At 43.1% G+C, this 26,798-nt stretch overlaps 1 protein-coding gene across 1 annotated transcript in view; it reads right to left on the reverse strand.

Moving 5' to 3' along the window:
* Positions 1 to 264: 264 nt before the first annotated feature.
* Positions 265 to 26,798, reverse strand: part of LOC132022173 (collagen alpha-1(I) chain-like) — a 96,516-nt gene continuing 69,982 nt past the window's right edge. Inside the window, exons 6-7 of the mRNA XM_059407514.1 lie at positions 2,170 to 2,530; positions 265 to 2,123 (exon numbers count right to left, since the gene is read on the reverse strand). Coding sequence (XP_059263497.1) covers positions 265 to 2,123; positions 2,170 to 2,530 — 2,220 coding nt within the window. The remainder of the gene's footprint in view (positions 2,124 to 2,169; positions 2,531 to 26,798) is intronic.

Consider the following 26,798-nt stretch of genomic DNA (forward strand, 5'->3'; position numbering starts at 1 on the left):
TGAGCGCAGCAGGGCGGACGCTGGACTCTCCGCCCGCAGCCCAGCGTGTCCACCCGTAAAGCGGCTCTGGGCCTCGGGGCTTCCCATGCTCCTGGCTGCTCCAAGAACACGTGTCTTCCAAAGGCGAAGAGGCTCGGACAGAACGACACCCTCTCTCCCGCCCCTGGAGCTCCCCGGGTGATGCGTGAGAGGGGAGTCCACGGAGCCCCGGGGCACCCGCCGCGGTGGCCGGCCCGCCCCGGTTCGGCTGTCCATCCGGAGCTCTCAGACGGACAAACCGAGCCAGGGGTCCTGGTATCCTCCGGCCGTGCGGACCGAGCCCCCCGACGACCGGCGACGAGCCTCGGACAAACGGTTCATCAGCGCGTCCGGCCCGTCTGCGGCCGCCGTCTCCGCGCGTCCGCGGGCGTCCGTGTCCGCCGAGCAGAGCCCTGCAGGCCGGCGGGGGTCGGACAGGGACGGAGCGCCGCCCGCCCAGGCCGCTGTCCACCTCCCGCAGGAACGCGGCCCGCAGAGGAGCTCCGAGTGGCGGGGCTTCCTGAGAGCTGGACGCGGCCGCTGTCCCGGCTGCGGGCGGACGTGGCCAGGCCCGCCGCGGGGCCGGTTCCGGGGGCGTCGGCGCTGCTGGTCGGGAACACGGTCCGCGGCCCCGACAGGCCTCTCCGCCAGGCGCTCCCGCAGGGGGACCGGCCAGCGTCCGTCCCGCGGAGACCACGCGCCTGTCCGGACCGACGCCCGCCCCCGCCTCAGACGCCGCCTTCTCCGGCCCGCGGCGCGGCGGGCGGGGGCGGAGCGACCCACAGGCCGCCGGCGCCACCGCCTCCTCGCGCCCCTCCGTCCCGTGGGGTCGCGCCGCCGTCGGGAGGCTCGGGGTTCCGCTGCCCTGGGGGTTCCGCGGCCCTGGGGGCTCCGCCCGGGCGTCTCCGAGCCGAGCAGCAGCACGTGGTCCCCGCGCTCCCGGCCGCCGCCCCGCTCCACGGCCCCGGCGGGTCGGGGCGTCCGAGAGGCGCGGCGGTGGGGGCGGGGCCGAGGGCCTCCCGGGCCGAGATCGCGGCTGCGCGGACGGAAGGCCCGGCCAGCGGCGAGGCTGTGGGCGGGAACGGGGAGCCCCGAGCGCCGCGGCCCAGCGACCCGCACACACCGCCACGCGGCGCTCCCCGGAGCGGGGGCGGAAACCCGCGAAGACTTGGACGCGCGTGGGAGGGGGGCGTGCTCGGCGGGAAACGCCCTCCCGCGCACAAGGTCGGGAGGACGCGGTGACGTGCGAGGCGGACGTGACGCCGGAACTCCGTCACGCACGTGCTGTCCAGCGGTCCGCGCGGTGACGAAGTCCCCGAGGACAGCGCGCGGCGGTGGCCGTGAGTGGCTGGGGGTGCGCCCCCCGCGGCCAGCTCCCGTCCCGTCCCGTCCCGTCCGCTCGGCAAACCTGGGGACGGAGGTGGGGCCCGTCTGGCCGGCGTCCGCCCCGAGCGCCCGCAGCTGGCCAGGCTCCCGTGGGACGCGGACGGCGACCAGGCTCCCGTCCGCCCCGGGCTGCCTGCGCGGGGGGAGGGCCGCGGTCTGCGGGGACGGCCGTGCGGCTCGCGGCGGGCCCGGCGCTACCGAGTGCGCGGCCGTGGGGGTCCGCGCTCGGCGGGCTCGGCCGGGGCGACTCAGGGGCCAGTTCCTCGACCCGACCGTCTCGGCGGGACGCGTCCGGAACCCCCCGTGGGCCTTGGAACGTTCTGGACGCAGGGGTCGGGTCGGCCTCGGGAAGTTCTCTGCGAACGCCGGTCGCCGCGTGCGCGTCCTTCCCCGTCTGCGGTGTCGCCGCGTGTGGGAGGCCCGCGACGGCTCCTGCGGCCCCGCGCCTCCGCCTCCGCCTGCTCTGGGGGCTCCCGCTGCGCGCTCGCCGCCGCCTGCCCGTGGCCCGCGCTGTGGCCGACACGCGCGAGACGGCGGCCTCTCCGCGCCCTTCGTGGGGCTCTGCGCGCGGCCGTCCTGCTGGCGTGGTCCCGGCGGGTCGCTCGTCGGTCCTGCAGCGTCTGGGCCTCCCGCTGCGGGCGGCTGTGCGGAGAGCGCGGGCTCCTGCGGTCCGGCATGCGGGTCCGGGATGCGGTCCGGGATGCGGGTCCGGTTGTGGTCTGGGATGCGGTCCGGGTTGCGGTCCGAGATGCGGGTCCGGGTTGCGGTCCGGGATGCAGGTCCGGGATGCGGGTCCGGGTTGGAGGCCGGGGTGGCGGGTCCGGGTTGCGGGCCGGTTGCGGTCCGGGAGCGGGTCCGGGTTGCGGGTCCGGGAGCGGGTCTGGTTGCGGTCCGGGATGCGGGTCCGGTTGCGGTCCGGGATGCGGGTCCGGTTGCGGTCCGGTTGCGGTCCGGTGCGTCTCTTCTCTTTCATCCGTGGTCCGTGCGGTTCCGCGGCGGCCGGAGGCGGAAGTGTCTGCTGGGCCGCGGCCCGCAGCACTGCGTGGTGACCCCGCGAACGCGCACAACTGCGCTCGAGGACGAGGTGCGCTTCCCGCCCGCCCGTCACCGCTTCCCGTTGCGAGTCCTGCGGGCAGGCGCGGCGGGCTCAGCGGGCTCAGCCGCGGGATGCTCAGGGAAGGTAGCGGTGCGGGTCGGACAGCGCGGACGCTCCCGAGGCGCTCTCGTCACTGGCCGCGCTTAAACGTCCCCCTTCTGGGGCCCCGCGTGGGCGCCCTGCTTCTCGGGCTCGCTCTCTCGCTGCGTCCTTGTCCGATAAATGAAATCTTTAAAAAATAAATAGTCCCACTGTTAAGTAGCCAAATTGAAATTCCATATCAAAAGTTCATTAAATTAGGGCAGAAATAAACTTAAAGATGAGAATGGTGTCTAAAATAGCAACAAAACAAAAATAATAAATAAATAAAAGTAAAGTAGCCACAAAAACACTGACCATGTTTTTTAGGACAATCTAGTGAGAGATGTACAGTCTGCAGATAAAATTATTAAATTTATTGGTAGGTATTTTTAAAGACCTAATTATACGAGGATAAATGGTATTTATGAATTGAAAGCTCCAATGCAACTAAGGTAATAACTGTACAAATTCATGAGCTATTTAACGTCTCCGTACAAACTGCGTTCAGAAGCTTGATGCGACACTTCTGTGGAGTTTCAGGTCGGGAGGAGACTCCGTTTCTGAGGAGCGAGAGAGCTCTCCACATTAAGGGCTGTTGGAAAAGCTACAATAACCATAAAAGGGTAAAATTGGCGCAGGCATAGATACACAGAACAGAATATAAAGTTCTGAAACCAACGGAGGCAAATATGACAGATTACACTTAAATTCAGTGTAGGAAGAGTAGTCTTTTTTAAAATATTTATAGGACGATTTCAAAAATGTATAAAAATCAACACACACGCGTCCACACACACAAACAGCACATTTCGGGATCAGTGAGGCTGCAAGTGCGCACTGAAGAACGCGCTCCTCACGCCGGGTGAGCAAGGCTGGCTGGAAGAAGGAGCCCCGGCTGCGCAGGAGAACATACACCAATGCAACTGCACTAGAGGAGGAAACTTCAACTTCCCAGAAGACACTCTTCACAGTACAAAAGGATAAGCCATGGAATCAGAGAAGACACTTGAAATACCTATAACTAATGAGGTGATACAGTTCAGGAAACACAAGAGAATTCTGTAAATCAGAAAAAAAAAAAGGAAAAGAAAAAAAAAGTTGAATGGGAACTTAAGAAAAAGGCTATTCAAACCAATGACATACTATACTTTGGCTAATTGAATTTAAAAGAAATAAAGCAACCCTGTGATCCCTAAGAAATAAATGAATAAATGGAATTATTTTTGGCCCAGTTTTATTAAAAATATAATTGACATAGAACACTGTGTATGTTTAAGGTGCACAGCACAATGATTTTACTTTCAGATATTATGGAACAATTAAGAGTAAGTTTAGTTAAATGCCATAATTTCATAAAGATACAAAAGTAAAGTAAATAAAAAAGGGAAAAGAGGATATTTGGTGATTAATAAATACATAAAACAGACATTAATCTTATGAGTGATCATGGACAATTAGAACCAAAATAAGATATCTTTTATATACCAAACATGCTAAAAACAGATTTGTGAATCTAGTAATTCCAAATGCTGTCAAGGAAATAAAGAAGTTGACATTCATATGTATCATTAGTATGAATGTGAGTAGGGATCATTAAAATACACTCTGGAATTCCTTCATTCTCTATAGCTATTCTCTTGATAGATGATGATGAAGAGGAAGAAGAAGATGGATGGATGGACAGACAGACGGATAGATAGAGAGCTATTTTCTATGACACAGCAAACTCAGCCCTGGGTGAAAACTTTAGAGAACCCCGTGCTCTGCACATCAGGTACATTCACAGAATGTTCACAGCAGCATTCTCCAGACACTGGAAACAACCCAAATGTCCAAGAGGAAAATGAAAAATAAATTATACCACTATATAAAACCATGGACCGTTCTTACAAACATAGTATTAAGTGAGAAGAAATAGTAATTGTTAAAACCCCACTGTACTAATGAGCCGATATACAATTTAGAATGCAGAAAGAATGTGGTTGGCTCTTGGGGACCAAAACCGGAACCCTCGATTGGATGTACATCTCTGCTACTTCCTAGGACCTTTGTACAGATGCTTAACTCTCTCTGTTTCTGTATCTGTGAAGTGAGGTGACCGGTGCCATGTGTAGGATGTGCAGTGCGGGGGACCTGGCTGAGGTACGTGAGGAACCTGTTTGTGCCTACCTGGCATCTCTGAGGAGGAGGGTGGTTGTGTTCACGACACAGAAACAGGGGGAACACACACCGAGAATCCGATCACTGCAGAAATCAGAGTTGTGTTTGTCACTAACTGGCAGACGGGGTGAGGTTCTCGGCAGTGACGAGTGCTCTCCTCACGGGCAGTAGCCATTCCCCCTGGTGTGCCCACATAGCCAGTGTCACCCAGATTCAGTGCCAGGTAATGTCGAAAGGACAGGCAGCTTCTTGATGGTGCTGTGGACATCTGGCTGGCCCGCAGCCCCTTTGCGCACACGGGAGGTCCTTTGGCTTCACCTGTCCTTTCAAGGACAGATCCCGTTTCAGGTGAAGCATACGGAGCCTCTGGGGGAGTCGCTCTGTATCAGAGCCACACCAGCCTTGGTTGCAGAGAGCTGACCCCCCTTCTCACGTAGGGCCATCCCCCCTCCTTCTGTATCACATTTCCACTTGGGAGGTCCCTAACTTAAAATTCTGTTTCCTGCTTGGTTTCTTTGCCTGCTGCCCCAAGCACATCTGTACTCAGGCCACCCACCTAAGCCTCACTGTCCCACCAGTATCCAGGCCCCTTCCTCTGGCCTTGCTGAGTGCCAGATGAAGAGCAAGATGTCTTATCACTGGTAACTTCTTGCCCAGATTCCTAAGGCTGAAAATATTAGTCTGCACTAAAGCCCCATAAGGTTCCTTTAAAAACATACAAAAATAATAATCAAATTCAATATATTTTCACATTGCAGAAGAGTCTGGGCAGGAATACACAGGGCAGGGGCTTTTGTTGACTCTGCTTATGCTGGGATCCTGACGCTTAGAATAACTCTCACCAAGTAGAGCGGCAGTAGGTCTGCCATCAAGTGACAAACAGCCCCAGACGCAGTGGCTATTGGGCTTCAGAACAGAATAAGAAATTCAGATTCAGAATCACTTTGAACAGTGCCCATATGTCCCGGATTGACTGGGACAGACCTGATTTCAAATATTCTGTCCCATTTTCAGAGCATGTGTCAGACCATATGTCCACATTTATGTTTAAGAAAATATGGTATTCATTTCTTTAACAAGAAAGTAGACCCAAATCATGGGGAACCACTCCTGAATCTAAATTCTACCTCTGTCTCCCCGCTGAAGATCAGATGCAAATGCTCAGCATCCCTCAGGACGGGCTCTGGGAGCAGCACTTACGGGTCGGGAATCAGAGTCAGACTGAGGCTGAACTCAGGCCCAGGCGCCAGCGTGGGAGTGAAACCACCGCGTACTGGCCGTCCTGGGAAGCAGACCAAAATAATTCTGATGGCTTCTTCATTTCCTGATTTTTATTTCAAATGATCCACGAAAGCAACCCTGAAATTTTGTTCAGTCTATAGCAAAGTAGACAAATTCAACCTCTTTTGAAGCAGGATTATCTGAATATCTCCTCTAAATGGTGCAATGCCCGCACCCTTTCTCGACTTTTGGGTTGGCTTTTACACAACACACATGTACACATCGCTGTAGGTAGCAAAACTAGACGACAAGGAATAATTACTCAGTCCTCAGTGCAGTTTATTACTTATGTCTTATTTTATGCTCTCTGCTGTCAGGAGTTACTTCCTTACAGGAAGGAACCATTCTTTAGAATGGCTATAAATGACATAACACAGGAGTATATGGTACTACTCCATAAATTCTCCTCTGAATTCTGAAGGTCACATTTAATACTGTGAGGCAGTTACGTCACTTAACAAAGGTCCCAAAATACCACTGGGACACATTGACCACCTAGAAAATATGTATTCGTATAAAAACAAAAATACCATGGCATCATTAGATTATTGTTCCATTATTTCAAAACAAGATTTATAACCTAGGTCAAATGATGTGTTATAATGTGATAAATTTATATCTGTATTTATTGAACATTTTCTTATTAAGGGAAAGTTGAAAATCTGATAGAGATAATCTAATTATAATATCTAATTACAGAATGAAATAAATCACTAAAACCAGCTTAATGAGTCTTAAATACTGATTAATATTCAGACAAGAAGCTGGAATTTTGACACTCCAGTCATGTAGTAAAAATACAGGAGCGCCTAAGCATGCAGGATGGTTTGTCATTTTGAATTTGAAATTCCTCACACCTTCTGCATTGTTCAAATGAGTGCTGCATTCTCTGAATCTTTTGTTAATCATGCTCTAAGATCCGTCACTAAAATGCTATTAACGGCACCCACCATGTGGAAATTCTTAAAGAGAACCTTTCGTCAAAATCTACTGGGGTGGGGGGACCTAGAGTGTCGTGTTGCAAAGAAGCAGGAGGGCAAAAAGGTGATGACCTGGGCAAGGTCTGCAGAAGTAATTTAAATACTCTTCCAGCACTCGCCCACTCACGCTCTTTCTGATGCTAAACTTCAGGCAGGCATATAGAGGAAAGAGCCAGACCAGACACCCAGGTGCCCGCAGGGCTCCCTCCACTCGTCATGCGTGTGGCTACAGTCTCCTGTCCTGGCGCTGTTTTTCCCTTGTGTCCGTCAGGGATGACAGCATCAATTCTGGTTTGTCCGAGAATTAGATGAGCTGGTACTTGTAACTCACGTAGAACGGAGCCTGGCACTGGTAGGTTATTGTCAGACTTCGTGTCACTCCGCCCTTCGTGGAGGTCTGGGTCATGCCCTGCTTGCAGGTGCACATCTAAGTGCTTTATCCTCAGCCCCTCCAGGACCGCTTGCATTCCAGGTTCACAGGTTAGCAAGCCAGAGGGATACCCGTGGCAGCGCAGGGAAGCGCAGGGAACAGAAGTGAGAGAAGCAACAGAGAGCCACTCAGACTATGGATGACTCCTCACTTAATGAAAACAGAACACTCAGAGTTGGCGCTGTCTCTTCAGGCAACTGATACCAATGCTGTCAAAGGGATCATTACGGTGACATTGATCCGTAAGGAAAGGGCTGGTGAATATTTTGTGAGCTTGTCAAGAACTTCAGAAAAGTAGCTTTGTTTTAAACTTCTCCCCTACTGGATTTAGGTCATGCCTGGCCTGGCAGCAACCACAAGCCGAGTCCTTCTCCCTCGCTTCCGTGCTCCTCGGCAGTCTGAAACAGCTGATCTCCCAAAGACAGATTGGGTGGAGTGTCTGTGTGTCTTTGCCACCTGCTTCATGTCTAGGTGTCACAGTTACATGACTGATCCAGAAATGTTAGTATCCTACAGAAGATGTCTAGGACCAGGACTGTGCTTCCCCATAATGTACGATTGCTCTAAATGAGACATGGTTTGCTTCTGAAGTACAGTGGAAACAAGTGAATATGCAAGGAATCTCAGGAAGTTGCCTTCTGTTCTCAGAACCCTGAGCAGATGAGCAAACCCAGCTGCAGGTGGGCAGGTGGATGGCGCACAGCGGAGCCTGACCGCGTGGTCTCCGACTTATCACTTCACACCTCTGCAACGTATTCTTTCTTTTAGATGCAGGCAAGATGGTCATAAACCCCCCTGCTGACCCTGCTCTAATTTGCTCTTTCTCTTTATTAAAAACCCTCAACCCACTTACAGCTAAAACAAAACAAGAACACCGATGTACCCATGACATCTTCTCCATCCTTTTGGGGAATGTGTCCTGCCCAAGGTCACAGGTGATGTGAGGGCGACTACTCTCCAGGGGTGAGCACGCACCCTTTCTTCCTGATGCTGCTGTGCTGCCCTCTTTCTTGGTCTCTCGTTTTCGTAAGATGCCTCTTTTTCTCTCTGTACCCACCCCTCACTGATTAATTACTGATGTTCTCAAGATTTCTTCTGAGTTTTTTATATTTTCTGACAGTTTATATACATCTTGGGTAATTATATCAATTACCACCTACAGGCTACAAGTCCCATATATTTACTTATGCGCAAGTTCACTACATTAAAGTTTAGACCCACCCTCTTAGCGCTGCCTACAAGATACTTTTCCCTGATAGATACCGTACACATTAAAATAAGCACATTAGTGTGTTAATTATTATTTTCCTATCCCTAATCTCTCACATGTAAATAGAAGCATCACTAAATGATCAGAAAAACAAAGACCCCAGCTGTATGCACTGGAATTTCCCCTTCTCATTTTTACAGTCTATTTTCTAGTCACTGACCTGTCAGCTGTATCACGTAAACTGTTCAAGAAGTACTTCCCTTGCTTTCAATCCTCACTTCAGTGGCATCTGCCTGCCCTCTTGTCTCTCACCTTGACAGCAGCCATCCCTTAGAAAGTGATCTCTTGTGTCCAGTCTGCCCCCTTTCCAATTCATCCTTCACACAATTCAAAGTGACCTTTGTAAATGCATATTTAATCATGTAGCTTCAAATTTCTCAACCTTCCCCAACTACCCCAAGAGGAGATAGAAACTCCTTTCTCAAGAGGCTTCCAGATTTGGCGTGTGCTTCCTGCCCTGCTCCTCTCCAGCAAAGCTCCGGACTCTCCCTCCAGTGAGGCTCCTGACTTCTAATGACAAGCAGTGTCATTCAAACACTCCCTTGTGCACACACACCAAGCATTTTCTCCCCTTGATCCTTCCCATCTGGATCCCTTAAAATCCTGTGTACTTGAATCTTGGGGCCCTTGTACACCCACTGCAGCTGCTGGTTCTCTTGCTTCTGCCCTACCCAAAGGGATGCTCTCAGGGAGGAAGGAAACACAAATTCATTTCCACAATAAGGCCTAACCCTAGGTGTTCAATAAATGCTTATTGAATGAAAGAATAAAAATAAACAATAAAGTGTATTTATTCAAGAAGACCTGCCAAGTTACCATTATGGACCAGACACTGTTCTAGTGCTCAGGTTTATCACTGATGGAAACAAAGATGCTGGTCATGAAGGTTACAGTCTCCTGTGCAGAGAAATAGGTTTAATAAAATCAAATTATATGTTTGAAAGTGATAACTGCTATGGGAATTAAAAACAAAAAGTCTGTCATGGCAAAGACAATAATGAATATCCAGAGAGAAAAGTGTGTATAAACTGGAATGGTCAGGTGGGTGACGAGTGAGCTGTAGAAACTGACCTGCAGAGGCTGAGGTCTACAGACTGCTGGTCACACAGCAAGGACACTAGAGTGGACACAGACAGATGTCCTGCAAAGCTCCCTGGTGGAGTCTCTGTGTCCCCCACATCAAACACACAGGTCCGTCACTTGAAGAGATTTCAGAGCTTTTGAGAAAAACCGTGTGTTCAGTAAACTGAGAAAACAGCTAACCATCCAGGATTACATGATAAGAGGACAAATCTGTTTTGAACTTCAAGTGACAACTTAAATTTGCATAATACCTAGTGTTGGCAAACTACTTAAAGAAATGATGTATGGTGTATCTATAAGATAAAATACTCTTAATCAGTTACAAATCATGTTGGTAAAGAATAATTAATGTGATGAGAAAGTGTTTAGTATCTAATGTTAAGTGACTAGAGATTACTCAGTAACAGATGCAACAAGCTCTGAGTTCATGTCTCCATTGCATGTGTCAGAAGCTCTGAGTTCCTGTCTCCATTGCATGTGTGCAGTGGAGCCCTGGGAGAAACAAATACAGTGGGGTGGGGAGAGGGCCGTTTTCACATTCTTTGTTGCGATTTTCTGTATTTTGCAAGTTTTCTAAAATGAATAACATTTTAATATCAAGAAAGAAAACAATGCTCTTAAAAACAGAAAGCTCTGGGGCACCTGGGTGCCTCAGTTGGTTGAGTGACTGCCTTCGGCTCAGGTCATGATTCTGGAGTCCCGGGATCCAGAGTCCTGCATCAGACTCCCAGCTCCATTGAGAGTCTGCTTCTCCCTCTGACCTTCCCCCCTCTCATGCTCTCTCTCACTCTCTTTCTCAAATAAACAAAGAAAATCTTGGGGGAAAAAAACCCTCTGAAACAATATTTTTAAAGCATTTTTAAATGTTTTATTATAATTTTTTTATTGTTAGTCACTATATAGTATATCATTAGTATTTGATGTAGTGTTCCATGATTCATTGTGTATAACATGCAGTACTCCATGCAATATGTGCCCTCATAAATACCCATCACTGGGCTAACCCATACCCCCACCTCCCCTCCCCTCTAAAATCCTAAGCTTGATGGATTCCTGGAGTCCGGAGTCTCTCATGCTTCATCTCCCCCTCTGATTCCTGCCCCCTTCATTTTTCCTCTCCTTCTTCTAATGTCCTCCATGCTATTCTTTATTTTCCACAAATAAGTGAAACCAGATGATAATTGTCTTTCTCTGACTTATTTCTCTCAGTATAATCTCCTCCAGTTCCATCCATGTTAATGCAAATATTGAGTATTCATCCTTTCTGATGGCTGAGTAATATTCCATTATGTATATGGAGCACATCTTCATGCATTCCTCTGTTGAAGGGCATCTCAGCTCCTTCCACAGTTTGGCTATTGTGGACATTGCTTCTATGAACATTGGGCTGCATATAGCCCTTTTCACTACATATGTATCTTTGAGGTAAATACCCAGTAGTGTAATTGCAGGGTCATATTGTAGCTCTATTTTTAATTTTTTGAGAAACCTCCACATGTTTTCCAAAGTGACTGCACCAGCTTGCATTCCCACCAGTAGTGATGTACCACCTCTCCAACACTTGTTTCTTGTCTTGTCAATTTTTGCTTGTATAACGTGGTATCTCTATGTGGCTTTGATTTGAATCCCTTTGATGACTAATGATAATGAACATTTTTTTCATGTGTCTGTTAGCCATTTGTATGTCTTTGGAGAAATGTCTGTTCATGTTTTCTGCCCATTTTTTACTTGCTTATTTGTTTTTTGGATGTTGAGTTTGAGAAGTTCTTTATAGATCTTGGATATCAGCCCTTTATCTGTGGTGTCATTTGCAAATATCCTCTCCCATTCCATGGGTTGTCTCTTTGTTTTTTTGGCTGTTTCCTTTGCTATGCAGAAGGTTTTTATCTTGCTGAAGTCCTGAAAGTTCATTTTTGCTTTTGTAGATGTGTATTGAAAGAAGTTGCTGTCACCGATGTCAAAAAGGTATTGCTTATGTTCTCTAGGATTTTGATGGATTCCTGTCTCACATGATTTAAGACATACAAAAAATGTTAAGGAAGCCTCACATTTCATTGGGAAAATAAAGCATTATTCAGCAGTTGATAGGGGGTACAAATGGATAGCTATTTGAAATTAAACAAACAAGTGAAGTGTAGGCCCTTCCTTACACCATAATGTAAAAACACACCCTAGCCATATTAAAAATTATGTATTAAAAAAATAAACATGGAAAGCTTTAGTTGAGTCCTCTGGTTAATGATGGCAGATTGGCCACATGTATTTACATACCCTTTTCTTTCTTCCACAAATAACGGTAAGTTAGAAAAAAAAAAGTCTATAAATCTGAAGCAACCAAAAGGATTAATGGAAAGTAGAAAAATTTTATGAAAAAGTTATTTACTTGGCAGAGAGGAGGAAGTTACAAATATATACATGTACAGGATGATATCAAAGAGAAGCAAGTGAATCTGTCAAACAAAACATCTGAGATCTCAGGAACTTTGGTCATCTGTTGCACAGAAGTGAGACAGTGAGGCATGGAAGACCAAACAGGTGTTTTGACTGAGCACCTGTGTATAGCGCCTGCTCTCCCTTCATTACATCCCCCTCCCCTGTGCATTCAGCATGATACTAATTGGCCTCCTCAGTGTTCCACCTACATCTCTAGAAAACAGAATGCTTTATTTTATAAGAAGACAAGGAAGTAGACTGGAACACGGTAGTGTTTTTAATACTATATTAAAGACAACCTACAATAAGCTATTCAGCTACTAGAATCTATACCAACAGACATATATTTATGGCAAGAGAGTAGAGGATTGTTCTCTGGAGAAACCAAATAGTCTCATTTCCATCAACAGACATTTGGGACCCTAAAATGAAATGGCTGTCCAACCACCAGCCTGATCACTTCATGATGACCTCAGCCAGTCTGCAAGTTTTAACTACCCATGCATTCTGAACTTCTAGTTAATTCATTAGTACATTATTCACAGATGAAGATTCACCTACCTCTTAATATCTGCAAGTAGATTTCAATGACAGAAAGAAAAAAATATGCAATTGAACCAAAATGAGTGTAGAGGAAAAAGAGATAATGCAGGAAGGAAAATAAACTTAAACATTCTAAACCTTAGAGTGATAAGAAAAGACATTGCATCTATAAAGTAAGAGCAGCATACTGTGAAAAGCAAATAGAGGATAAGGGGGAGCCATTAAAATTAGTAATATGAAAAGACAAGTTAAATATATACTCCATATATGTCTGTGAGTGGGAAAAATTAGAAAAAAATTCATAAGACTTGCACAGAGAAATGAAAAAGATGCAATTACATATAAGAGATAAAAACTTAAAAAGCAATGGCCTATTAAGAAAGACATTTTATGGGCGCCTGGATGGCTCAGTGGGTTAAGCCGCTGCCTTCAGCTCAGGTCATGATCTCAGAGTCCTGGGATCGAGTCCTGCATCGGGCTCTCTGCTCAGTAGGGAGCCTGCTTCCCTCTCTCTCTCTCTCTGCCTGCCTCTCCATCTACTTATGATTTCTCTCTGTCAAATAAATAAATAAAATATTAAAAAAAAAAAAAAAGAAAGACATTTTATTCAGGACAAGAGCAAAGCCTTCCCTTCACAACTGGAAGGGAAAAAATAGTGCCATGTAGATTTTTATACCTAGTCAAGTTATCAGATAACTATAAGATAGAATCAAAAAAATTTTTTTTTCCTTAAATTCAGGGATTCAGAAAATAGATGATGATGTGTTCTTCCTTTGCAAGACAATGGGGGAATATATTTCAATGAGAGCTGGGAGAAAGTCAAGAAAAAGTAAATCTAGAATGCAGAAAGCACTAACCCTAATACAGGAGGAATATAGGACAGAGATGTAGTAGGTCTAAACAAAAGCAGCATAAACTGGAAGAGAAGACTAGAAGGCTCTAAAAGGACATAACAGGAAAATGAAGGAACCATTATTTGCTGTAGCAGATCACTTTTCATGAAATGATTACAGATATCGCACAACCGGTGGATCACTGGGGAGAACCATCAGGAAAAATTTATAGAAGAAATAGTGCAGGTGTACATTTCTAGTGGAGTTGCTATGAAATATTTATATAATTATGTGTTAGGGTTTGAATTGTGTCCCTCACAAAGATACATTAAGCCCCAACCTGGTACATGTAAATGTGACTTTATTTGAAAATAGAATCTTTGGAAATGTAGGCAGGTTAAGATGAGCTCATTAGAGTGGGCCCTAATCCAATATAACTGGTGTCCTTATAAGAGGACAAGACAGAGAGAGAGGCAGACAGAACATCTTGTGGGCTTGGACTTCCGTAGTTACAACACAAGGAATGCCAAAAACTGCTGGCAAACTACTAGAACCTTGGGAGAGGCAAAGAGGGACTCTTCCCCAGGTTTCAGTGGGAGGATGAGCCTGCCAACACCTTGATTTAGGACTTCTGCCTTCCAGAACTACGAGACAATAAATTCCTATTTTTTAAAGCAACCCAGTTTGTGGTAATTCAATGTGGCAGCCCCAGGAAACTAGGACACATAATGTAACCAACAATGTGATCAATACACATAACATAATCAATATTTGCTAATTTAACAAAAATTATTATGTAACTGTTGGCAGATGAAGGATAGTGATGTAAAGCTGCTAACATCCTTATTAATTATAAAACACATTTTATAGATAATGACTTTGATAACTTAAAAAGCATTATAATTAAGTATACATTAATTGAACACTTGCTATATAATATCTACTGTATTTAAATGGAGTTAGTATCAGAATAGTAATAAGCATAAGTGAAAATTTTACATATAATTTATTATGTACTGGGTAGGGTACTGGGTGTTTATATATATGAATTCATTGGTCACTTTGGTAACTCTTTAAGGTATTTTTAGTATCATCATTAAATTTTTATGTGGAGAAATCAAGAAGCATTAAAAAACTAAGTAAGTGGTAACACTCAGATTCAACCCAAACATGGGGTCAGAGTCAATGCCGGTAAACACAAGAGATTGCATCTAAGACAACTGGTGAGGAATAAAGCAATAAGTGGAAATAAATTGCTTCTAAGACGCTGGATAAAGATACAAGTTAACTCTCATCTGTTGATGGTGGCGCACCTACTGTTGGCATGTCAGTTAGATTTCCTAATGCATTTCTAGTCACATCTATATAAATATGCATACACACATACACGATGGAAATGTCATGCTTGGACACCAAAAGATGTGAGGAGTGGAATGGATAAATATACTGCGGCTTATCACAAAATGAAAAACTATACAGCAAATAAAATAAGTGAACCACAGTCATGGTGGCATACCTTGAAAAACTAGCAGAATCTACCTTGAACTGTGTACATACACACTCAGCAATTCCACTTCCTAACCAGACAGGGACAGATGTTCACCCCCAAAAAAGAAGGATTAAGAATGCTCATAGAACGGTAAGTGTTAGCCCTGATCTGCATTCTCCAAATGTCTTCCCAAAATAGAATAGACACATAAATTGAGGTATATTCAGACAACACAATACTGTGGAGTCCTATCACCACAACATGGATGAATCTCACAAAATACTGAACAGGCAAAATCCAGGCAAAAAGAATAGATGGTAGGTTAATGGTCAGTTTTCTGTAAACTTGTTTTTTAAATTTTTACTTATTTTTAAAATTTCTTTTCAGTGTTCCAGAATTCAGTGTTTTTGCACCACACCCAGTGCTCCATGCAATACGTGCCCTCCTTAATACCCACCACCAGGCTCACCCAACCTCCCATTCCCCACTCCTCCAAAACCCTCAAATTGTTTTTCAGAGTCCACAGTCTCTCATGGTTTGTCTCACCCTCCGGTTTCCCCCAACTGTAAAATTTTTAAAAACCTTTCCATGATTTTAGGAGTCAGACTGCTGCCTACCTCCCAAGAAAAGGGACATCCTAGGAAAAAGAGGGCAGAGATGGGGTCAGACGTGTCAGGAGCGTTCCATGTCTTTACCTCAGTGGTACCCACCTGAGTGTAATCATCTGGGCATTACTCATTGAACTGTGTACATTGTATATGTTTGTTCAACTGAAATTTTAAATTAATAGCAAATACATCTTCCCTGCGACCTTCGGGAGTAGAGTTTTACCCAATGTAAGAATATAAAGTTATAAACAACAAAACCTCTTGAAATGAGTGAGCCTGATAAAGGATAGAGGCAGGGACAGATTTTTACCGTGGCTCAGCTGTGTCTTGTTTCACCCCAGCTACTTGATCACTCTCATCTACAGTGTGTGTGCGGTGGGAGAAGGTGACAACTCATCGGGGTTTTGTAGGTATTGAATGAGATTACAACTGGTGTCTCCCTTCCTCTCCAGGCAATCTCTATTCTAAGACAAGTGGTGACCACCATTTATCTTGCTTCAAAATGATGCCCCTCTTCTTATGCTGTTGCTGTAGACGACATTCATTGTTTTGTGATATTCCATACTTATTTTAAAAATGTTTTTCTTAGGTTTTCATTTGCTTTTTCCAAGTGAATTAGCAGTTAAGCTCCTGGAGGCTAGAAGGTGTACTACTCCTGTGACTGTAAGTTTTCTTTTCCTCCAAAATGAGATTAATGCTAGTAGTTTTAACCATATTTTACCCTTCAGGTATAAGACATACCAAATAGAAAGGACTGTTAGCATGAATGTCTAGTACTTTTATGGCACCTGATGCAGACCTTACTGAGGAGTCCGGTCCAGCCTGTCTTTCCTGAGACTATTCTCCTTACCCTCTCCTTTTCTGTCATTCCTCCTTGTGGTCCCATCCAGTATCTTACAAAGTGACCAGCTGGTGCATATCGCTTATGGTTGGTGCTCAACAAGAGTAAGCAGCGGGCTCTGTTTTGTTTTTCTTTTTCTTTTTTTTTTTTTAAAGATTTTATTTATTTATTTACTTGTCAAAGAGAAAGAGAGAGAGAGGGAGCACACAAGCAGGCAGAGAGGCAGGCAGAGGTGGAGAGAGAAGCAAGCTCCCTGCTGAGCAAGGAGCCCGATGTGGGACTCAATCCCAGGACCCTGGGATCATGACCTGAGCTGAAGGCAGCGGCTTAACCCACTGAGCCACCCAGGTGTCCCTGTTTTGTTTTTTCTTTCTCAGAATCTAGACCTACATCTTTTGGGTTGATTCCATCTTGCTTTCTACTCCCATTTTTCATAGTTTCCCAGACTTTTTTAACCTCTTGTTTTACATCTGATGCTCCTACTCTAGCTCCATGTTTTGAGTGTGCAAACATTCTGGTCCTCTAATATCAATCCCGGGCTTTCTTTTAGTCTTAGTTTCCACCTGACTTTCCATGTGATGGGGAGAACAATGATGCCCCACCCCTGACCTTCTTAGAAGCATGGGTTCTGATAAAAGTGCTGTGCTTTGCCCAGAGGAGTGAGAGATTGGAATGTCAGTGGGGCTACGTTAGGGGAAGGATAGGTCCAGAAACCCAAGAAGTGTGTGAATTACCTACAGTAGTTGTTCTTTTTTTTTTCTTAAGATTTTATTTATTTATTTGACATAGATCACAAGTAGGCAGAGAGGCAGGCAGAGAGTGGGGGTGGGGGAGGCAGGCTCCCCGCTGAGCAGAGAGCCTGATGCGGGGCTCGATCCCAGGACCCTGAGATCATGACCTGAGCCGAAGGCAGCAGCTTTAACCCACTGAACCACCCAGGTGCCCCAACAGCAGTAGTTCTTAACAAGGTCAATTGCGTCCCCACAGGGAAATGTGGCAATGTCTGTACTCCCTTTGGGTGCTCATAGGAGGACAGTGCAACTGGCTTCAGGTCAGTAGAGGTCATGGATGCTGATGGACATTTACAGCACACAGGAAAGCCTCTAACAGTGAAGAATTATCTGGCCTCAAATGTCCACAGTGCTAAGGTTGAGAAACCCTGACAGGAACTTCTAGTTGGGGGAGGGAATAGCAGGGAAATTGTGAGCTTTTAAAAAGAAAGCAGGTGGCTGGACAGGTCTTTAGGTTTTAATTGCCAGAAGAACAGGGTTGGAGTCACTGCCAAGTAGAAAGGAACAGACAGAGGTGTCAAAAGAAAATCTTGAAGAAGCTCCTCATGTTATTCAATGTTATTTTCTCTGCCAATTCTTCACTGGTTAAGACATCTTACTTTCAAGATTTTGGAGTCAAATTTGAGTTTCTTTCGGGTGTGACACCATTTGAGATAAACTTGCAGAGAAGATCAGAAAGGCTTTATTTGTGGGGTCACCCACACGATTTCTACTTCTCGACACTCTGTAGAGCCCTTCTTAGCCCTTGAGGAGCCCACGGGAACCTCGTGATATGATCCATTATGGATGGACTTCCCTGGCCCTTCTGAGGAAGATCTTTCTTTTCATTCTTCTTTGTATCTGACAATGACTCTCTAGTAATTTTGCCTCTTAGTGGCCTCCAGATTTTATGAGGTTTCTGCCCTGTGCACTTGAACTCATTTACTCATTTCGGGAGACTGTTTATGTTGATCCTAATGGTTGCAGCTAAGCTGTTTGCAATCTTGTCAGGAGAAGGAAGGCTCAATTCTGGCAGCTGAAATTTCATGTTTAATGCAGACATAATATGAAAAACAACTGCTGCAATCAGAAAAACCCCCAGGGAGAGACATGTGAAAAGAGGATTTTAGATAGCAATAGTATGTGTTAACTGAGGATCTAGCCCACAGATGAAATCACTCTTATTACAAGGCTCCAGTCTGTTATGATACTTGCATTATTTTTCCCAAAGATTTTCACTACCTTTATTTTTAAGGGTCAGAAAAAGCATAAATCAAGGTTAAACTTCCAGGAAGCAAATACATTTAAAATACTACATCAGTATTTATCTGGGGGGAAAGAGATACATAGCTCTGACTATATAAGAATGCATACATTAAAGTAGAGAACTATTACTAATAGTTAAAGTTGATTGTCTACCCAGCATCCTTCCTCTCTTTTTTCTTGCTGGTAGAGAGAACCCAATTTTGCTTGGTACCCAGCTACCTCCTTCACCTAAGCCAGCTATGGTGTTCTCAGTCTCCTAGCCAGGAAGGGGCTTGGACATGAGCACCTGACACAACTCTGGCCAATCAAATCCTAGAAGAGTCTGATGGGTTTCTTTTTTTTTTATTTTTTTTATTTTTTATTTTATTTATTTATTTTTTTTAAAGATTTTATTTATTTATTTGACAGAGAGAAATCACAAGTAGATGGAGAGGCAGGCAGAGAGAGAGAGAGAGGGAAGCAGGCTCCCTACTGAGCAGAGAGCCCGATGTGGGCCTCGATCCCAGGACCCTGAGATCATGACCTGAGCCGAAGGCAGCGGCTTAACCCACTGAGCCACCCAGGCGCCCCGTCTGATGGGTTTCTAAAAGGAAATCTGGCTTTGCTTTAGCTAAAAGACACAAGGGAGAGTTGGCTCTTAATCCTTTAGTAAACACTTTCCTGTGTGGATATAATGTCTGGAATGATAGCTGTCTTATAACCATGAACATGGTTAAGCGGAGTGATAAACTAGCAGCCTGAGGAACACTGAGAAGTCTTGAGGAAGGAACTGGGTTCACAGTTATACGGTTGCAATATTTTATTAACCAACTGCTAAGCCAGCCTACTTCTGGACCTCTTGCTTATGAGAATAACATTTGAGATGATTTTGAGTTGGGCTTTATATTTACTTTCGAAAAAAAATAGCTAATGAAATAACTTTAAATTTGTCACAAAAGTTGTATCATTCTCTTTCTCAGAAGAAATACTGGGTTTACCAGCTGTGTATTAGTGAGTCAGAAAAATTGCGAGCTATTGTTCTTTGTAGACCAGAGGGAAAATTTCATTCTGGAGAAGGCCACCCGACTCTGGTTTTATCTTCACGCTTCTGACTGGTGTCTTTAAACAACTTGCCTCAGTGTCATCAATTCTCTGAGCCACAGATGCATTGTTCTATATATTTCACATAAGTATTATTATGTGTCCATTTAACAATTCATTCTAGAGCCATCGTGAGTGGGACCGACTATGTCTGTTTACATCCTCAAAACATATACATGAAATAGATCATGGTAAATATCAGTATTCTTTGCTCCTACTATTCTTTATAAACCTGATTTTTTTTTTTTTTTGCATGTAACTCGTATTTCCAGATAAGTAGACATCTAGATGTCCTCTTTAAAATCCGTCATGATACTCAGTAATTGATTAAGGACCCAATTTTATATTCTGTTACATGTACAAACATGACTCAGATTTTAAGAGCTGGCAAAGTCAAAGAGCATTACGAAGAAAGACATCAAATGTAACATATATTTAGTGAATGGCTACTACTATTTTTGTCATTATTGACATCTCATATTCATATAGTATTTTGGAAATTATAAAGTAATTTTATATGTTTTTATTTTAATCATTAACACACCCCCAGAGCTGTACCAGATGATGAGGGAATTTAAGAAAAATACAAACTGGTTTGCCTAACTGAATAAAACCGAACAAAAGTTTTATTGAAAAGTTTTACTTAGGGGCGCCTGCGTGGCTCACTGGGTTAACCCTCTGCCTTCGGCTCAGGTCATGATCCCAGGGTCCTGGGATCGAGCCCCACATCGGGCTCTCTGCTCGGCGGGGAGCCTGCTTCCCTTCCTCTCTCTCTGCCTGCCTCTCTGCCTGATTGTGATCTCTGTCTGTCAAATAAATAAATAAAATCTTTAAAATTTAAAAAAAATTTTAAAAAGAGAAGTTTTACTTAAAACCAAGTATTAGTGAATTTTAAAAGAGGTACTGGATCTGGAATTTTGCAATGAATCCTAGGAACCCAAAAGAAATTATTTCAGTGACATGATGATAGCCACCAGAAATGTAGGTATGGGACAGTAATATGACAAAAAATATTTTCCTTATTGACTCCTTGGCACAATTCTAAGACCAAAAGTGACAGGAAAATTCATTTAAAAAACTATTCACCTATCATCTATCAATCAGTCTGTCTTAACAAAGAATGTTGCCATTCCTATGGAAATTATACATCTTAAAAGGCTAATTTTTCAGAACTGGAACAAACAATCCTAAAATGTATATGGAACCACAAACGACCCCAGGTAGCTAAAGATATCATGAAAAAGGAAAACCTGGAGGTATCATAATTCTAGATTTCAAGTCACTATGAAGTAGTAGTAATTAAGACATATGGTACTAGCATAAAAATAGACACAGATCAACAGAATAGAACAGAAAACCAGAAATAAACCCACAGTTATATGGTCAATTAACCTTTGACAAAGGAGGCAAGAATATGCAATGGGAAAAAGACAGTCTCTTCAACAAATCGTATTGGGGAAACTGGATAGCAATGAACAAAAGAATGAAACTGGACCATTTTCTTTCACCATACACACACAAAAAATAAACAAAATGGGTTAAAGACCTAAATATAAGATCTGAAACCATAAAAATCCTTTAAGGGAGCATCAGTAGTAATCTCTCTGACATTGGCTATAGTGACATTCTAGATAGGTCTCCTGAGGCAAGGGAAATAAAATTGAAAATAAACTATTGGGACTACCTCAAAATAAAAAAAGTTTCTGCACAGCAAAGGAAACAATCAACAGAACTAAAAACCAACCTACTTGAAGGGAGAAGATATTTGCAAATGACATACCGATAAAGGGTTAGTATCCAAAATAATATAAAGAACTGATACAACACAATACCAAAATAATAATAATAATACAATTAAAAATGGGCAGAAGACATGAACAAACATTTCTCCAAAGAAGACATCCAGATAGCTAACAGACACATGAAAAGATCCTCAATATCACTCATCATCAGGGAAATGCAAATCAAAATTACAATGAGAGATTATCTCATTAGAATGACTAAAATCAACAACCCAGGGAACAACAGGTGTTGGTGAGGATGTAGAGAAAGGGAAACCCCCTCTTGCGCAGTTGGTGGGAATGCAAACTGGTATAACCATTCAAAAACAGTATGGAGATCCCTCAAAAAATAAGACTACCCTATTATCCAGAAATTGCATTCCTGGGTATTTATCCCCAAAATACAAGAACACTAATTCAAAGGGATGCATGCATCTTATGTTTATCGGAACGTTATTTACAATAGCCAAACTATGAAAGCAGCCCAAGTGTCTGCTGATAGATGAATGGATAAAGAAGATCTGATATGTGTATGCAATGGAATATTGTTCAGCCATAAGAAAGAATGAAATCTTGCCACCTGAAACAACATGGATGGAGCTGGAGAGTATAAGGCCAAGTGAAATAAGTCAACCAGAGAAAGACAAATACCATACTATTTCACTCATATGTGGAATTTAGGAAACAAACAAATGAAAGAGACAAACCAAGAAACAGACACTGAACTGTAGAGAACAAGCTGATGATTACCAGGTGGGAGGTGGGTGGGGAGATAGGGGAAATAAATGATGGGGATTAAAAAATATGTGTATTAATTTTCCATTTGAAGGAAATCTGGAAAATACCAGGAGAATTAACTATAATGCAACATAGTATATTTTTCTTCATCACAGTATAGAAATTACTATTTATATGTATATCTATATATAATTTGTATTTTTATCCATGGAGAGCTAGTCAGAAAGCTTGATTGATATTTTTAGTATTTTTTTTTAGACAGCATGACATCTTTTTAAAAAAGGAAGTAGTAGAGAAAGTAGTCTTTCTTAAAGGTAAAATAAGTCCCTGTGAGGTCTCATGATGATAGACAATATAGTTGTTCTGATCCAGAATTTTCCATCACAGAAGTCAAGAATGCCACCTAAACTCAAAGTCCTTATTAAAAGTAAAAACAAAACAAAACAAAAAAAAAAAAACACATAAACTTTGAAACGAGGCAGATCTCATGCTTCAATCTTAATCTCTCCAGTGTCCCAGATGTGTGATTGTAGAGTATGTGCTAAAATTCCAGCAGTCTTACTTTTCTCATTTATAAAATTAAAACAAATACTAGCCACTCTCTAGATGTGAAAATCTTCAACAGAATAATAGCAAACTAAATTAGTGACATAAAAAATACTTTACACAATGACCACGTGTGGTCTCGCCCAGGAATGCAAGGTTAGTTTGACATGTGAAAATCCAGTGATACAATGTTGTCTTACTAGAACAGAAAACAGAAAACACAATTACCTCAATAGATTAAACAGTCAAAACCCACCACCCCTTCATAGTAAAAGGACACTAAACTAAAAGTAGAAGGGAGACTGCCCAACTTGATAAAGAAAATCTATGGAACCCCACAGCTGCCATGGAACCTGGTTGTAAAAGACTAAATACTTTCCCACTAACATAAGGAACCAAGCTGTCATGTGTGCTCTGACCAATTCTAGTGGACATTGCACTGGAAGTTCTGGCTGAGGCAATGAGGCAAGACGCAGAAATAAAAGGCATTCTGATTGGAAAGAAAGAAGTAAAATCACCTCAGTTTGCAGACACCATGATCTTGCAAATATATAAAACCCCAGGAAACCCACTGCAAAGTATAAGAACTAATCAATTTTATTTTTATATGCTAGTAATGTAAAATCCAAAAATGAAATTAAGCAGTTTCATTTATAATAGCATCAAAAAAATAATTACAAATAAAATGAATAAAAAAATTCAAAACTTAAACTCTGACAATTATAAACCATTGTTAAAAGAAAATGGAAGTGATCTGAATAAGTGAAAAAACAGCTCATGACCATGGATCAGAAGATTTAATGTTGGTAAAATGGAATAATTCCCAAATTCATCTGCAGACTCAACATAGTACCCATGATAATCCCAGGTGCCATTTTTTCTCAGCACCTGACAAGCTGATCTTACCATAAAATGCACCTGCAGGCTGATCCTAGCATTCACATGGAAATGCAAGAGAACCAGAATACCCAAAACAGTCCCTAACAGAAGAATAAAGATGAGGGCTCAAGTCCTGACTTCTAAACTTACTACAAGCTACGGAAATTAGTAATTGTGATTCTGGCATGAAGCACCAGCACAAGAATAGACGTATAGATTAACAGAAGAGAACTGAAAGTCTAGAAATAAATTCTCACATTATGGTCATTTGATTTTGACATGGATTCCAAAACAATTACATGAGGGAAAGAATAGTTCTTTCAACAAATGATGCCAGAACAACTGGGCAACCACCTGAAACCATATGTAAAATGTTAATGAGGGGCTCCTGGATGGTCAGTCTGTTAAGTGTCCAACTCTTCATTTTGGCTCTCACGTCCTGATCTCAGGGTCCTGATCAAGCCCCACATCAGGTTCTGCTCTGGCATGAAGCCTGCTGAATATTCTCTCTCTCCCTCTGCCTTGACCCCTCCCCACCAAAAATAAAGTTTTAAAAAAATGAGCTAAAAATGTAGTAAAAGACTGAGTTAAAATTATAGAAGTCTTAGAAGAAAACAAATATGTATCTTTGTGACTTTGGATTAGGCATTTGTTTCTTAAATACAACATCAGAAGCATAAACAACAAAAGAGTAGATAAAGTTTATTTCCTCAAAATTAAAAAAATTTGTGCTTCAAAGATATCATTAAGAAAGTGAAAGTCCACAGAATGGAAGGAAATTTAAACAAATCACATATCTTATGAAGGACTAATATATAAAGAACTCTAAGAACTCAATAATACAAATAAAAATAACCTAATTAAAAATGGAGAGTAGATTGGAATAGGCATTTTTTACAAAGAAGATATACAAATAGTCAACAAGGACATGAAAAGATGCTTAACATGGTTAGTCATCTGGGAAATATGAATCAAAATCACAACAAGATAAAACCTCACATCTGTAACCATGATCAAAAAGACAAGAAATGTTAACAAAAATAGGGAGAAATTGGAACCTGTATACACTATTAGTAGAAATAGAAAATGTTACAGTCTCTTAACAAAACTACCTGGCAATTCCTCAAAACATTAAACATGGAGTTACCACATGAACTGGCAATTTCACTTTCAGTACACACCGAAGAGAAATACAAACACACATCCTCATAATAACTATACATGAAGGTCTGTAGCAGGTTAGTTTATCACCAGAACCAGTAAATGGAAACAACCTCAATGCTCATTGATTATTGGATGGATAGGTAAAATGTGGTGCATCCATTTCATTCCAAATGGAATATTACTTGGCAATACAAAGTTGGCCAAATAACAAAATTATTATATGATACATTGTACAACTATTACATTGTACAATTACCATATGATATATTGAAATGTGCCTTGGAGACATTATGCAAAAAGAAAGAACCAATTCACAAAAGTACCTGACCAGGGCTTAGAAGGCTGAGGAGAAATAGGTAAGATACAGGAATCTGGAGGTAATAGAAATGATGAATATCTCAGTAACAAATGCCTTAGGCTTGATGCCTAAACGGGTAAAGTACACAGGCTCTGAGCAACTTGGTAAATGGTAGTGTCAGGAAGAAGCTGGGGAGGGCGCAGATTTCCAGAGCACATCAATGTCAGCATTAATTGTGTGATGGTTGTGCACTTCTGTGTATGTGCTAAAAAATACTGAGCTGTACAATTTAAATGAGTAAACTGCATAGTATGTGAAGTAGATCTCAGTAGTTAAATTTTACATATATGTATACATAAATGTGTATATATGTATGTATACATAACACTTTAAAATAGAGAAATAAATAGTAACAAATGAAAGTGAGAAAAATAGACAAATTCACAAGTGCTAACCGTAAAGAGAAAATGGGTCAGTTGAAATTTACAAAGAGCTTCTGATCATGAAATCCTATGAACGTGTATACATATACATACATACAGCTTATGATTTTTCTTCTGACTGAAAGCTCTTTTGTAACATTAAAAATTCTGAAACAATCAAATTTTAAAAACCAAATAATTCAGTTAGAAAAATGGACAGAAGATGACTCGGTACATTTTGGAAGGTTTTCAATGTAGTTTTTTGTTGGGGAGATGCAAACTAAATCAAAAAGTTTGGGTACCACTGCCATTCTTTCCTCAAATGGGTTAGAGAGATGGAGGCTGACGTTTAAAGCATCTGTGCTGATGGGGAGGAGTTGAGCTCCTCCACTCCGCCAGTGGGAATGATGTATGCAGATGCACCAGTAGCATTCCCCAAAGATAAGCAGTTCTTTCCCAGAAATTCCATAGCAACGCAGAATTCCTCTCCAGGTACATATCCAAGAGCAGTGTGCACCTGTGAGCTCACCAGAAACACGCACAAATATATTCATAACCGAGGTATTCCCCCACAGTCGCACCCTGAAGCTATTCCATTGATCGCCACCACACACCAGACCAGCACAGGGTGGAGGGAACATCCAAAATGGAATCCTGTATGACACTGAGACTCTGTGAACCACACCACGTGGAAATACGTGGATACAGCTCACAGTGTGGAGTGGCACAGATGAGTCACAAGGCATACACACTGCATAATTTCATTTATATAAAACCGAAAAGCAAAGGAAGTGAATTTGTGGTGTTACAGGTCCAGATGGTGGTTAGTCGGGGAGTAGGGGAGGAAGAGAGGCCGGCAGGGACTTCTGAGAGCCACCAGTAGCTTGCTCGTTGATTCGATTGTGTTCTCATTACACAGCTGTTCTCATTTGTTAAAGTTTACTGAGCTTTACACCTCTGATTTCTGATTCTACTGTCCATTCAAGATTCTAACAGTCTTTTCTGATGTGTGTCATGATTCCATCAACTGTCTACAAAATCAGTGAAGATTAAACTACATAGTTGAGGCATATTACATAGGTCATAAAACTGTTTAAAAGTATAGGAAGGATATGACTGAGGATGGTGCTGATTCTGCAGGGCTAGGGCATGGTAGTCTAGGGCAGGGTTGCCTGGTGTGTCCACACTTACAAGGTCTGGCATTGGGTCAGTGGGTTCATGGCTTGTAGACATTACTGATTACTGATAAAAACTGGAAGTATGAAGAGTGAATAGAAGCCTGATGTAGAAATTTGAAGAAGAGGTGATAGAACATTGAGTTG

The sequence above is a fragment of the Mustela nigripes genome, chromosome 7 (assembly GCF_022355385.1).
Source record: "Mustela nigripes isolate SB6536 chromosome 7, MUSNIG.SB6536, whole genome shotgun sequence".
Lineage (NCBI taxonomy): Eukaryota > Metazoa > Chordata > Mammalia > Carnivora > Mustelidae > Mustela > Mustela nigripes.